The sequence below is a fragment of the Chiloscyllium plagiosum genome, chromosome 18, assembly GCF_004010195.1.
Source record: "Chiloscyllium plagiosum isolate BGI_BamShark_2017 chromosome 18, ASM401019v2, whole genome shotgun sequence".
In the NCBI taxonomy this organism is placed as follows: domain Eukaryota; kingdom Metazoa; phylum Chordata; class Chondrichthyes; order Orectolobiformes; family Hemiscylliidae; genus Chiloscyllium; species Chiloscyllium plagiosum.
In genome coordinates, this window is record NC_057727.1 from 69,754,011 (window position 1) to 69,769,285 (window position 15,275).

General features: G+C 42.5%; 1 protein-coding gene across 1 annotated transcript in view; it reads left to right on the forward strand.

Moving 5' to 3' along the window:
* itpr1b (inositol 1,4,5-trisphosphate receptor, type 1b) overlaps positions 1-15,275 on the forward strand; it is a 506,200-nt gene that overhangs the window by 228,811 nt on the left and 262,114 nt on the right. Inside the window, exons 26-31 of the mRNA XM_043708559.1 lie at positions 2,447-2,629; positions 3,575-3,664; positions 3,758-3,895; positions 6,245-6,370; positions 13,098-13,298; positions 14,945-15,196. Coding sequence (XP_043564494.1) covers positions 2,447-2,629; positions 3,575-3,664; positions 3,758-3,895; positions 6,245-6,370; positions 13,098-13,298; positions 14,945-15,196 — 990 coding nt within the window. The remainder of the gene's footprint in view (positions 1-2,446; positions 2,630-3,574; positions 3,665-3,757; positions 3,896-6,244; positions 6,371-13,097; positions 13,299-14,944; positions 15,197-15,275) is intronic.

The following is a 15,275-nucleotide window of genomic DNA, read 5'->3' on the forward strand; positions in this document are numbered from 1 at the left end:
TACGTAAGAATCCTACTCATTGACTACACTTCAGCCTTCAACACTATTATCCCCTCGAGACTGATTACTTAAACTTAGTGATCTCTGACTAAACCCCACTCTCCAACTAGATCCTCAGTTTCCTGACCCACATATCATAATCAATGAAGATTGGGGACAATATTTCACCTTCATTAACACTCAACCAAGGACCGCCCCAGGGGTGTGTACTCAGCCCCCTACTGTACTCGCTGTATACCCATACTACGTCGCCAAATACAGACTGATGGCATTTAAAAGTTTGCTGATGACACCACCATAGTCGGTCGAATCTTAGACAGGAGGTGGAAGACCTGGAAAAATTATGCACTGAGAACAACCTAGCCGGAAAAACCAAGGAACTCATTCTTGACTTATGGCGGGATGTTACTCATGCCCACCTACACATGAACAGCACAGAGGTAGAAATTGTGGAGAGTGTCCAGCTCCTGGGAGTGGTTGTCCACAACAAGCTTTCTTGGCCTCTTCATGTGGATGCACTGGTTATAAAGGCTCAACAAAGTCCCTTCTTCCTCAGGCAGCTGAGAAAATTTGGCATGACGGTGAATACCCTTGCCAACTTTTATAGTTGCGCCACCGAGAGCATTCTGTCTTTATGTATTGCTACTTGGTATGGCAACCATACCATTCAAGATCTGAATCGGTTACAGAGAGTGGTGAACTCTGCCTGGACAACCACAAAGGTCAACCTCCCATCTATGGAATCCATCTACCAGGCCTGCTGTCAAGGGAAGGCCGCCAGCATTCGCAAAGCTCCATCTCACCCTGGCAATGTTTTTCTCCAACCTCTCCAATCGGGGAGAAGGTACAGAAGCCAGAACATACACATCAGCTGGTTTTGCAACAGTTTCTATCCTACTGTTGTTAGAATACTGAACGGACTCCCAAGGTCTTCACATTCACCTGTACCTGTGTTTTGCTGCTGTTTACCTTTTTTATTTACTTATCTATGCTACTTAACTCGCAGGACAAAGCTTTTCACTCTGCCTCGGTACACGTGACAATAAATTCAATTCAAAGTTTGGTAATTAACTATCAATCATCTACAAACTGGAGTCAAAAAGTGTTGTTGGAAAAAGCAGGTCCAGTGGCATCTGACAAGCAGGCGAGTTGACTCTCCTCTTCAGTTGCTGCCTGACCTGCTGTGCTTTCTCCGAGTTGCTGAAAATCATCTATGAACTGGTCAGTTCCCCATGGCAAGTGCCTCTACCAATCAGCACCCTTGTCTTGTGGAGTGCAAATGTTGTTTTCCCTTAACTTTGGTATTTTTTTGCAACCTGTCTTGATGAGTGTGCAGTTGGTAGCTTCAACAAAAAGTCTCTTTTCTGAAATACTCAAGTTCTATACTTCCAAACAAATACAAGTTGCTCATCATTATAGATCCTAATTTTTTTCCTTTTTAAGGAAATGAAATATTACTTTGAGTTGGCCAGTGATTGGCTTTCTTTTGTCTAAAATGAGCAAAGCGTATGGCAGTTAGACAAGTCCAAGAATCCGATATTGAGATGTGGCAGTCCCCTTCATCCTGTTGTTAAGGAATTTGCAATCTCATTTCAAGTATTTATAACTTGTGTTTTGCCAATTTTGAAATCAATTTGTTTTCTCCACTCGCCATTATCTGACACAGCTAGCTTCTGCCAATATCCACAGCTACTGAAAAGAGTGCCATTTTCATCCAAGGTGGGGCTAGAACACATTTTTCCTATTAACCTTCCATCTGAAGATTCAGTTCCAATGAAGTTGGTCAGCTTGGCTGGTTGGATGGCTGGTTTGTGGTGCAGAGTAACGCCAACAGTGTGGGTTCAATTCCCATGTGACACTGGATATGGTTGCGGACTCTCCTCAACATCGCCCATCACCCGAGACATGGTGACCCTGCATTAAACCACAGCCTGTCATCCCTATCCAATGAGAGAGCATCCCTCTGGTCCAGTAGGACTACGGTGAGAGTGTAACAATTCCATTTGCGTGTGGGGAGCATGTCCTGGTATACCTTGCAACTTCTAATGCTGACAACTCAAGTGGACATCTAGGGTTGCCCCATGCAAGCTTCTACAAATCATAAATTCCAGGTTATTTGGCTGTATGGAGGCTGTCCTGTCGTGTGACTTGCTCATCAGTTATTGAAGTTCCGGCTCATCCAGAAATCTGTAGCTCTCCTTTTAATGTTGATGCATATCCTTGGCCTCGTAAAACCCAGGGTATATCAGATGTGGCAAGACTGGCACCACATTTCCACCCACATGTATATTCTTTCTGGAGTTTGCATTTGAAAGTGGTGGTGTTACACATCATATATGTTGAAATATCTGTGGTGCTCAGTTTGCAAATGGATAAGGCAGTGTAGAGTGTCATTTCAGAAGAGATTTCTGGATTTCATTGTTGGCCTTCCTGTCATGTTCTTCAGGTCCAACTGCTTGTCACCAGCCAGGATGTGGAAAACTACAAACAGATCAAAGCTGACCTGGACCAACTGAGGTTGCTGGTGGAGAAGTCAGAGCTGTGGGTCTACAAGGGCCATGCCCATGACGAGGTGATGGAAGCGGGTGAGAGTTCCACGAGCAGCAGTGAACTGAAGAAGAAGAAGGAGGTAATGTAATGCTTTCTCCCTGACCAGGAAGGTACAAAAACCTGTGCAATTAGCCATGCCTGTTAGCAGCACCATTAACACACAATTGGCAAAACCACAGCTTGAATTCCAACATTATCAGTTAACGCATTACATCTGGCTTTTGTTTGTGAAGCCCATTAGACTTGAGAATGTGAACGTGGTGGTAAATATGTGGGAGATGCTTATAATGGGGGGGTGGAAGGCATTCAGAAAGGATAGGGAATTCATGAGGGAAAGCAATGATTGCACTGGTAGTGCCTAAGTCTGTCCTTCTGTAGCATTTATAACTTTAAGCAGGTAGCAAATATAACAAATAACTGTGAGGAAACAATAAGTTTGTGTGAAAGAAGGCTTTTCAGTTCCACATTAACTCCAGTTATACTGTTCTTTTTGATTGTTATACTTGTATGATTTTTAAGGATTTTTTATATAGACTGTCCAAGATGGGTTATTTAAAATAAAAACCCAAGAACTGTAGATGTTGGGCATCCAAAACCAGTGGAGAAACTCCGTAGATGTGGCAGCATCTGTGGAGGGAAAGCCGAGCTAATGATTCAGGTCTGGAGTTCGGAATAAGGGTCACTGGATCTGAAACATTAACACTGCTTTCTCTCTGCAGATGCTGCCAAGCCTGTTGAGTTTTTCCATCTGCCTCTGTTTCTGTTTCCGATTTCCAATAATTTCCATATCAGACCTCCATTCACAAACGTGGATGGATGGGAGAGGCTGCTATGTTTAAGGATATTTTTAAAAGGCTGGACAGATCAGTTAATATTCTCACCTATAAAATATTCTGTAAAATCTCTCCTCCCGTCTCTTATTAATGTATCGTGACTTCTTAAAAATCGTGATGTTCTTTTAACAAGGAAATATCACTTGGTGTAAATGCTCAAATCTAAACGTACCTTATTTCCTCCCTCCCAGGGCGACTTTGCGAAAGGTCAGATCGCCAGCTCTGATGTGGTGCCCACAATTGAAAGCACCAGCAGCAAGAACTATAGAGTCATAAAGGAGGTGAGGCCTCTGCACTGCTGTGCATGCAGCGTCATCGCCTGGGCTGCACGGTTGTTTCTGCAAAGTTGGTCACTTGCTTTTTGCCTGTTGTAGGTTTTGATCCGACTCAGCAAGTTGTGCGTGCAAGAAGGCTCGTCCGTGAGGAAGAGCCGCAAGCAGCAGCAGAGACTACTGAGGAACATGGGGGCCCATACTGTCGTCCTTGACCTTCTGCAGATTCCCTATGAAAAGGTACTGACAAGTCCAGCATTGTTGTGTATTGCAAGAGAAATGGAATATGAAAGTAGGAATGTTTTTGGTAGTGATATCGAGCGTTGTTGCGGCCACACTTGGAGAACTGCTTTGGAATCCTCATTTTAAGAAAGGATATAACTGAATAGGAAACAGTTCAGAGATGGGTCAGTTGGCTGGCATGAGGGCATGTCTGGTCGTGTAGATGTTTTTTAAACCAGCTTCTCCAGCATTACATTCTTCTAAACTCCAAAGGGTCAGGTCTCACTTGTTTCAGAGATATGTAATGTGGTTGAGATGCACAAGATCCTGAGGGGATGTTTCCCCTCTCAAGAGACGAGAACTGGCTGAAAAAAGAAGTCTTTCATTTCGCTCGGCAATGAGAAGGACTTATTTCCAAGTCCATAAGAGCAAACATAGGCCATTGAACCCATTAAGTCTACTCTATCATTCAATGAGGTCATCGCTGATTGGATAATCAACTGCACTTTGCTGACATTTTTTTTTCTCATAACTCTAAATTCCCTTGCTGATCTTAAAAAATCTGTTCATTCTCAGCTTTGAGTATATGGTACTTAATGACCAAGCCTCCATAGACCTCTGTGTTAAAGGTTTCCATAGATTTGTGAATGAACCAGAGTTAAGAAATTCCTCCTCCTCTCTTTCTTAACTGGGTCACCTTTCACTTCTGGTCCAAGACTGTGTCCCACGCAAGAGGTTCAGTAGTTAGCACTGCTGCCTGTCTGTGTGGACTTGGCACATTCTCCCTGTGCTAGCATGGATTTCCTCTGGGTGCTCTGGTTTTTCTCTCAGTCCAAGATGTTCAAGTTAGGTGAATTGAGCCAAGTTAAATTGCCCATGGTGTTCAGAATGTGTAGGCTACATGGGTTAGCCATGGGAAATGCAGGGTTTGAGACATTGCGTAGGGGGAGTGTGTCTGGGTGTGATCTTCTTCAGAAAGCCATTGTGGACTTGTTGGATTGAATGGCTTGCTTCCATACTGTGTAGGGATTCTCTGAAACAACGTTTTCACATCTACTCTGTCAAGCCCTGTTAGAATCCTGCATGGTGTAAGAGGGGAGTGAGACTTCAGAATTCTCTTTCATAGGGAGTGGTGGAGGCAGGGTCAGCGGAGCTAAATAGATCTTTATCTAACAAGGGCATTGATGTTGGAGAGGGTAGGAAGGAATGTGGAGTTGAGCCTGCAATTACATCAGCCATGATCTTTATCAAGTGCTGGAGCAGGCTCGAAGGACCAAACAGCCGACTTCAATTCCTACTGTGGATGTTCCTACACCACATTACATCCATGAAATCTGAATCTGTAATATTGTGGGGCTTAACCTCCTGACAATTGCAACCTTTTCAATCAACTTTTCAGATTTCCTTTTAAGTCCCAAAGTGTACTAATGTGATAACCAATTAAGTTTCTGATCTACAGATAGCCTTTGCCTTAGTTTCACGGATTCTTTAAACAGAATGTAATATATCCTGTGAAGCAGCAGCATTTGGGTTGTGCCAGTCGATAAGTGTCCCTCTATAAGTCACAATGACAATGCGGCCATCAGGTTAAAAATGATGGCTGCGTGCATTATGTTTACGCCTCCTCTCTACAACATAAATACACATTCTGTGATAGATCTTGTCTTTGGTAATCATCAGCAGGCCACTTTATATTTCCATTTGTTTATGGAGCACAACTACCCTGTCAAATGGGGCAGAATCAAGAGACCAGCAGCTCCAAGCTTGAGATCCATGCAATGTTGTTGTCTGTCGGCAGCAACTTCAGTCTGTAAACTCGTGCTCTGCATGTCCCTTGTGTCAATGAATCATGGAGATGTGGAGCAGCATGCCAGGACCAGTACAGCAGCAAGGCTCCTTCAAAAGCACTGTCCAAACCAGTGACCTTTAGTCACTGAGCAGCAGAAGCATGGAACACAACCATCTGCAATCCCTTTTAAATCTATTCCTTCACTCTTGCTGGGTCAAATCCTGGAATTTCCTTTTTCTGAGCGCAATGGCTGTGGATCCACCACTTAGTCTGCAGTGGTTCAAGGAGGTGACTCACCAATGCCTTCTCAAGGCCAAATAGGAATGCCCAATAAATGCTGTGTTGATAGTGCTGCCCGTAAGACTAGGAATGAATAGTTAACAGGAATGAGTTTAATTGAACAGCTGCACTGAGGAGCAAGCAAAGGTGTTTGGGGGGTGGGGGTGGTGTCAAATAGGTTGCTGATGGGTCACCTTGGACTGTTAAACAAGGTAGCACATTTGGTGTTGAGGGCTCCTTCAGCAGCCCGTTATTCCTTATAGAAAGTTGACTAACGTCTTCACTGTTGCTCCCTTAAGGCTGAGGACATTCGAATGCAAGACATCATGAAGCTGGCACACAAGTTTCTGCAGAACTTCTGCGCTGGTAACCCGCAGAACCAAGCTCTCCTTCACAAGCACATCAACCTTTTCCTGACTCCAGGGGTAAGAACATTTCTCGGAACCCAGTAAACATGTTTGTTTGGTGACTGTGTACTAACAGATGGTATCTATTGGATTTGATCTTTTTAAATTGACAATGTTGTGACGCATTGGTTGATGGCTTTCTGCTCTGTGTTGTTTCATCATGGTCACTGCTGCTGTAAAGCATAAACTCCCCATGCAGTGCACTCGGCATCTCCAAATGATGTGAAGATACCAAAAAAAAGCAACAGCAGTGGTAGAGTTGATACATTGGGTCATATACCTAGTTTAGGACGGGGAGAACTAGGCCTTTTGAGTAAACGTTCAGTGGCAGTCTGAAGGAAGGAAATGTGCAGAACCGTAAATGGGGGTCAGTGTTGCTTGTGGCAGCAAGCTTGTCTCACTTCAATGATCCATCAGGACTTGCTGGTGACTGAGTGCCAACAGTAGAGTGGAATCCAGAGAGGAGCCAGTTTGTTTTACAGAGATGGGTAAAAATTGAACTGATGAATACATGAATGCCCATTTTCCAATCGTTAATTATTCACACTTTTTTTTTGTTTATCTCTTTGTTCTTGTGCCAGTATTTTCCTGCTCCTTCTCGCTGGAACTCTAAACCCAGCCCCCCAATCCCCACCCTCCTTGCTCATTGTGTGTTTTCCACTCCCCCTCGTCATCCATTGTCCCCCTCCATCACTGCTCTCTTCTCCCTCTCTTTCCCTTTGCCATCTGAACTCCCTCTCATTTAGACTTTCTCCATATCCAGGTTTGTTTTTGGGAGCAGATACTCTTTTGGTTGAGAGAACTTGGTGTCAAAAGATGACTAAGAAACTTTTTTTTAAAAAAACAATTATTCCAGTGATGAACTGCTAACTGTATCACTGCCAGCAGTAATGTGTAACTTCCAGTAAGAGTTATTTTTAACTGTGTCCTCATCGTTGTGGATAATGTCAATTTGAACAGATATAGTCTAGGTTTGTATGTGATATTTTAATTTTTTTCCTGATTAGCCATGATACCAAAGCAAGAGAATCTATTGCACTTTGTGCACAAGTTTTATTAATCAGAGAATTTTCCAGAAGGAAAACGAAGATACCATATGAAATAAGAAATGTCATTGTGCTTGTGTTAATCCAGATGTTATGGTTTACACTTGTTTTAAATCTTACCAAGAACGCTGAAGGGAAAGTTAGCACATTATGTGGATCTCTGCTATTTACCTGAATGTACAGTCAGTTTGTGAGCTTCTGCATGCCTAACATCTTTAGAGCACCACAGTCTACTGTCTAGGGTAAACTACTCAACATAATAATTTAACAAGCACTTGCCATGTACATTGAGGCTTGACATGATGTTTGATTTCACTTCTATTGCCCTCTTTCTACTGGCAACCAGAAAAAAAATCCAGTGGTGGAGTACTGTTAATTCATTTGTTTGGAAATATGTAGAGTAAATGCATTAGCTGAGGAACCCTGTCCTCCAATTTAGCTTTAAATGGAGCGTTCAAAATTCAAGTCAGCAGGGCCTTTGCATGAAGATCTGCAGATTTAACTTTTTTAAAAAAAAATGCATGGCAGCTTGTTTTCCAAGTCTCCAAATGTCTTAATAGACTTTGGGTGCTACTCGCTGTATGCATTGGGGAAGTTGTACTCTCTTCAGTCCAAGTATATATGATTAGAAGTTTACATAACTGCTGGTAAGACTGTGGACTTGGAGGTTCTGAATGGTAGTAAATTGTAAATTAACTCCGTTGTTTGACTAGTACAGTTTGAGTACTTTTAATTATTTTCCTGAAGAAACACTATCTTTTGTCCTGATGTACCAAAATGTGGCGTATTCTGCATAATTGGGTTCCAAGCCTACGTTGTTTTTATTTTTGTGTTCAGTTTGATCAGTATTGGTGAGTATTGCTGCCTGACAGGTGGGTGCTGTTAGATGTATCAATCACGCTCCAAATTAGCACTATTGTTGATTTTATTATTCTTTTAACAAATTATTCCAGTAGCTGTGGAATTAAAAGCAGCAGGTTATAAGCATGGCAATTTAAATAGTTTCTGACCATTATCCTGCTGCTAAAGTGATTGATGTGAATGTACCTGGAGTTAACTGTTCCTGTTAACCAAACTGTTGAATGGCTTTATGTATTAACCATGCAACTTGCCCAACAGCCCATCATAGTTACCCAGCCCAAGTGCTCTGTTCTTGATTGCCAAACTGTATTGATTTAGTTCCTGGCTTTTTTGGTTTTCAGAGTGGTGTTGGTATTTTTTGTTGTCATTCTTGCCCTTATGGAGCCATTGGCAGCACATTTCCAGCTTTGTTCAAGCCTCCCTTGCTCCAACAGTCAATGTTAATTTTACAGTCATTCACCATTCCTTTTTCCTTTTGTGTACTTAACCTCCACTTCTCCTTCAATGATTACCAATGTCTGTGCTTGGTTCTCTTTCTCTCTCCAGCAACTCTTTGGATTCTTGAACTTTGACTGAGTCACCTGAGCCGTGAACCACAGTGACAGTCGAATTCTGTTGTCTGAAAGGCAAACACTGAAACTAAAAATAGCTCTGTAGTCCTTCGAACCTCTTGCACCATTTGGAAAGATTCTGAATTCAACATCTGTTTCACTTTTTTTTTTCTGCTCAATCCTTTATTTGTAGTTTGCTTAGGTTGAACAGTCTATTGGCTACAATCTTGAAAATCTATCTTCACTGAGCATCCTGTTCTCCTGTGTCATAAAGTAAAGGTGCTACGGGAACAGCGTTTCCCCATGACTTTAGAAGAGTGAAGGGCAACTTGAATGAATAATGGAAGATCCTGAATGTTGTTAATAATGTGGATGTGGGGGGATAAAAAAAAGTTTCCACTGGGTGAGTCGAGAGCTAGAAGGAACGGTTTTAAAAATTTAAGGATGGCCCTTCCAGGACAGAACTTATTTCTGAGGGTTGTGAGACATTGGAACACACTGCCCCAGTGGTGGAGAGTTATTGAATGTTTTTAAGGCAGATTTATGTTGGGCAATGGAATGAAAGGTGTGTTGGATAGATCGGAGTGTGGAATTCCTAACATAAACAGACCAGCCATGATCATCATCAATGGCACAGCAAGCTTGATGGGCTGAATGGCCTACTGCTATTTCATATGTAAACATTACATAATTTCTTTTTCCCTTTTGTGCTTTGTCTGAAACTTTCTGGAGTGACAGGATGATGTTGGAAAAGTCAACTGAAGTATACACACACAACTGCTTATACTTGGAAACCTTGTTCTAATTATAAAAAGGGGATGTCTAACTTCCCAGGAAATGTACTTTCACTTCTATATTGCTTAAAAATCCTTTCTATTTCAAATGATGATCTGTCATTCTAATACATCTTTAATATGCAGCACTCTACACTTTCTCAATACTTAGAAGGTTACCACATCAGCTTTTTACAGTATCATCTTTTTAAAAAAAAGTGAAGTACTGACTACCCCTCAGTGAAACTGAAGGCTGTGTAATTGTGGTTTGACTCTAGTTTGCTAGCTTAACGTCCATTAGAACAACAGTAGAAGATGTTAGGTGATTAATCGAGCAATAAAAGATTAGAATGCAGGTAAAGCAGAATATTCTTTCAAATTAGCATTAGAGTCTCCAAAGGGGACATATTAAAAGTGGAGAAATTTTTAAACTCAGCAGAGAGTAGTTGGAGGTAGGAATCCTGCAACGATTTAAGAAGCAACCAGTTTTTTTATGATAGTTGGTTGCTGGAACTTCTCTGGGGAATGAATCATTGGCTGATTGCAATCTTTAACTCCTGAAATCTTGTGTCATAAGGTTAACCTTTTAACCAAATTCTTGATCAATTTAGGTGAAGCTTTCTGTTTTAAAAGACTCTATTCACTCTTCGGGAGCAGGTATGTCTTCATCAACATTTGCCATTGGTGAAACCTCCCTATAAGTATGTTCAGTTTTACTGAAAGTTTTTAAAGATTGAACACAAACCGAATGGGACTCAAGTATAGAACTCTGTTAGACTCTATCTGTCGAGTGGTTGTGGCCATTTGCTGTTTGACTCGGAATAGCACAAGGTGAGCAAAGCAGAGGCACTGTTCTGGTTCTTGTCCTGAGGGGTACTTCCAGAACTGGTTTTTAAACCCCAAGTCCAGGCTGACTCCTGAGTCAAGTAGTGAGGGAATGCTGCACCATCAGAGGCACTTATTTGTCTCTTAACTAGTTGAGAAAAATCTCATGACACTATTTCACATAAGAGCAGGATGTTCCCCTAATATTATCCGTTAAGTAGTATCTTATAAGATTAAAATGAAAGCAAAATACTGTGGATGCTGGGAATCTAGAAGACGCACCTAAAATACGAAACAAACTTTGGTCTGGCAGCATCTGTGGAAAGAGAAAAGGAATTAACCTTTCAGGTGAAATATAATTCTTCAGTTCTGAACCTCTGAGAACCCATTATTAGGGAAGTAAAAGAAAAATACTTGAAGTAATAAGGGGCAGAGTAGTCAAATTTGCTGATTTAACTTGGGAGAGTAGTCTGTGAGGTGGATACAAAAAGCCTGTGTATAATGGGGTGAATGGACAAAGTTTGGCAGATGGAATATATGTGGGAAAATGTGAGGTTGTTCATTTTGACAGGAAGAATACAAAAGTAGAATATTAGTTAAATGTATCACAGCATTCTGCCATCTCTCTCCAGAGAGATCTGGGTGTCCTTGTGCATCAGTCGCAAAAATATTAATGTGCAGCTGCAGCAAGTAATTAAGAAGGTAAATGGAGGGCAAACCTCTTATTGCAGGGAGGATAGAGAATAAAAACAAGGAGGTCTTGCTGCAACTTGACAGAGCATTAGTGAGACGCTCATCTGCAATACTTTGTGCACCTTTGTCTCCTTACTTTTGCGCCTGAATTGGAAGCCAGTCAGACAAGGTCCCCTTGGCTGCTTTCCTGGGATACAGAGTTAATTTGAGGAAAGGTTGAGCAGGTTGGTCTTCTACTCATTTGAAGTGTTCAAGAACTGAGTTGAGATCATATTGAAATATTATATAATTCTGGGAGTGGGGTTTGAGGGTGGTGCTTGAAATGCTAAATGCCAAGAGGCTGTTTCCTCTCTTGGAGAGGCACAATTCAAAATAAGCAACAAAAAGAAAAACTGCTGGAAATGCTCACAGGTCTGGCAGCAGCTGTGGAGAGAAATCAGTTAATTAGATTAGATTACATTACAGTGTGGAAACAGGCCCTTTGGCCCAACAAGTCCACACCGACCTGCCGAAGCGCAACCCACCCATTCCCCTACATTTACCCCTTTGCCTAACACTATGGGCAATTTAGCATGGCCAATTCACCTGACCTGCACATCTTTGGACTGTGGGAGGAAACCGGAGCACCCGGAGGAAACCCCCACAGACACGGAGAACGTGCAAACTCCACACAGTCAGTCGCCTGAGTCGGGAATTGAACCCGGGTATCTGACGCTGTGAGGCAGCAGTGCTAACAACTGTGCCACCGTGCTGCCCACAATATTTCGGGTGCAGTGACCCTTCCTCAGAACCCTGCCAAAACATAAGCGGTCTCCGATCAAAAATGGACATCGAGGAATCTCTTCTGTGTTAAACTATGCTTGCTGTGGTAGAGCGTTCTAATGGAGGCTGGCTCCTGGACAACATTGAAGGCTGGCTCCTGGACAATATTGAAGGCTGAGTTAGGTAGATATTTTTGATTGATCGAGGAGTCCAGGATCTCTCCATTCAGGCTGGAAAGTAGAAGTCAGGCCACATCAGATCACATTTGACTTGAAACTTGACTTGCCTCTCAGCAGGTGCTGTCAGATCTGCTGAGTATTTGCAACATTTTGTTTTTATTTTCAAAAAAGTAATTAGTTCATTAATCTCAGATGTTTTTGGGACGTTGATGTGCACAGTACCAGATTACAACAATAAACACATATGACAAATACTTAATTGACTGTGAAACACTTGGGAATATCTGAGCAACCGACATGTAGTTGTTCTTTTCAAGGATTTCCTACTAGTTCACACCTTTTTAACCAAGCTTCTACCTAGCTATCTCCCACTTCGCTGCTAAATCCTCCTATATTTTTGAGTCACTTTTCTTCTGCACAGTAGCATCTATCCTTAAAATACTTCCAAAACTCTTTTTGTGTTTTAATCTTTCCTTGGAATGAGAGAATTCCTACGACGTGGAAGCAAGCCATTCGGCTCATCGGGTCCATGCTGACCCTCTGAAGAGCATCCCATCCAGACCTCCCCTCAAAAAAAGACCATATCCCTGTAACCCTGCATTTCATATGGCTATTCCACCCAACCTGGACACTGTGGGGTAATCTAACAAGGCCAATCCACCTAACCCGCACCTTTTTTGGACGGTGGGAGGAAACATGTTTCTTCCTGTGGTTGTTTGAATCCAGATCATGATGTACAATTTGCACTCATGCTAACTTGAGGCAGATGTCCAAAGACATGGTTTAATGTAGGGTTTAAGAGGTAAAGGACAGGACATGAAGATCGACTAAATTGCTTTTTCAAAAAGAAAATATTTCTCTGAATTGATTTTCTATTTTGTGGAACTCCCCTTTTTCCGTTGCTAATCTTCCTTGCCACTATCCAAATTGTTGTACTTCCCTGGGTTCAAGCTTTCTGGCTCTAAGAATCACTTGTAGAGTTGGGGGAGGGAGGAGAAGGAGTGGGTTTGGGATCAGCTGGTAAGAACTCTGATGAAGGAGGTTTGTCGTTGCAGATTCTGGAAGCTGTGACCATGCAGCACATTTTCATGAATAACTACCAGCTGTGCAGTGAGATAAATGAGCGCGTGGTGCAACACTTTGTCCACTGCATTGAGACTCACGGCCGCAACGTCCAGTACCTCAAGTTCCTACAGACCATCGTGAAGGCGGAAGGCAAGTTCATAAAGAAGTGTCAGGACATGGTAATGGCTGAGGTGAGTTGGGCTGACTTTAAGTATTAGCACTTTGCTTAGTCATGTACTCTGGCAGCTCCAGGTCTTAATGGGGATACTGCGGGGTTGCAGGCACCACAACTGTAACATTTCCCACTCCCTCTCATTTAAGCCAGATCTTGGCAGTGAGGTCTCACTCTCTGACCATCCATCTTTTGAATCATGGCTTGTGCCATCATCTCGCACAGCAGCTTTCGCTCCGAAAAGTAACCACGCTCTGCCTGGGAAAATAGCATGCTGAGGGTTGCTGGCGACTTGTATGTAGAGAAGAAAACCTGAGAATCGGAGGTCCGGTTTGCTGGAGTACCCAGACCTAGTTGGCAGTTGAGGATGTTGTTGCAATCTGGGAAGCACTTGCCTGAAAGGGAAGTGAAAGCAGATTTAATATCAGCTTTCAAAAGGAAATGCTGTCTAAACTGGAAGAGAAAATATTTGCAGGGCAAGAGTGGAGACATGGGACTAATGGCATAACTGTTGAAGAGTGACAACAATGGACTGAATGGCCGCCTCCTACGCTATGCTATGCTATGCTTTTTTTAAAAAAAAATAATTATTCCTGAGTTGTGAGCATTGATGGCTGGGTCAGTATTTATTGCCTATTCCTAATGGCCCTGGAGAAGGTGGTGCCAAGGTGCTTTTGTGAACTGCTGCAGTTATTGAGCTATAGGGGCACCCACAATGCCATTGGGGGGGATACTCCAGGATTTTGACCCAGGAACAGCAGTACATTTCCAAATCTGGATGATGAGTGGATTGGAGGGAGACTTGGAGACCTGCACTTGTCATTCTAGGTTGTAGAGGCTGTTAAAGAGTCATAGTCATCGAGATGTACAGCATGGAAACAGACCCTTCGGTCCAACTCATCCATGCTGACCAGATATCCTAACCTAGTCTAGTCCCGTTTGCCAGCACCTGGCCCATTTTCCTCTTAAACCCTTCCTATTCATATCTTCCTACTAGAGTGATTGATTAAAATGTTTAATGCATACATTGCATTCACTATTTGTGATAGCAAGGAGTGGGTTTTGGCCAGAGATTAAAGGCAGCCAATATGTGACCTCAGCCAGGCTATGCTCAGTGATCTAGGATCTCTGTCCACGCAGAAGAACACACATACTTGTGCTCACGTTAAAGCAGCCTGATTCAGGGCAACCTCAGGCAGTTTCCTTGTGTCAGCTACTTGCCAGTTTTGGTCTAATGTAGGAAGAAAACATCATTGGAAAGTTGAAAATTGATGACCTTTCAAAATGTTGATGTTTTCCATTTGGTTAGATTGAGATGAGGAAAGTTAATGCTAGCAAAGTGAATCGGTTTCTCTCAAGCGTCAGCCAGATGCGCTGTGTGCTGTCCAACACTGAGCAGGTCCAGTGTAAAGTTAAGAAACTGCTGTCTGAATTCCAATATTAAGAACAGCTCCTCACCATCCCAGATTATTGCAACGGGGGGAGTTTTGTAGAGATGAGGTAAACTAGTTTTCCATTCAAGAGTTAGGTGATGTATCCTCGTGGTCAATGTTTGCAATCCCACATTCCCTTTAAAAGTGCTCGTTAATTTCTAATGTAACCCTAATGTCACTTGGCTCACAAAATTGCTGATGTCCTTTTTGTTGAACCATTGCAATTTTTCAGCTGGTGAACGCTGGAGAAGATGTTCTGATTTTCTACAATGACCGAGCCTCATTCCAAACCTTGGTGCAGATGATGCGCTCTGAGCGTGATCGGATGGATGAGAACAGTCCTCTCATGTACCATATTCACTTGGTGGAGCTGCTGGCAGTCTGCACTGAGGGCAAGAATGTCTACACTGAGATTAAGTGCAACTCCCTTTTGCCCCTAGATGACATTGTAAGAGTATCAACTCATGAGGACTGCATACCTGAAGTGAGTGAGCCTTGTGAAAATGTTTTGTTTTGTAAATGAGTTTAAGATTTTCTACCTTCCATAATTTATTCAATTTAAT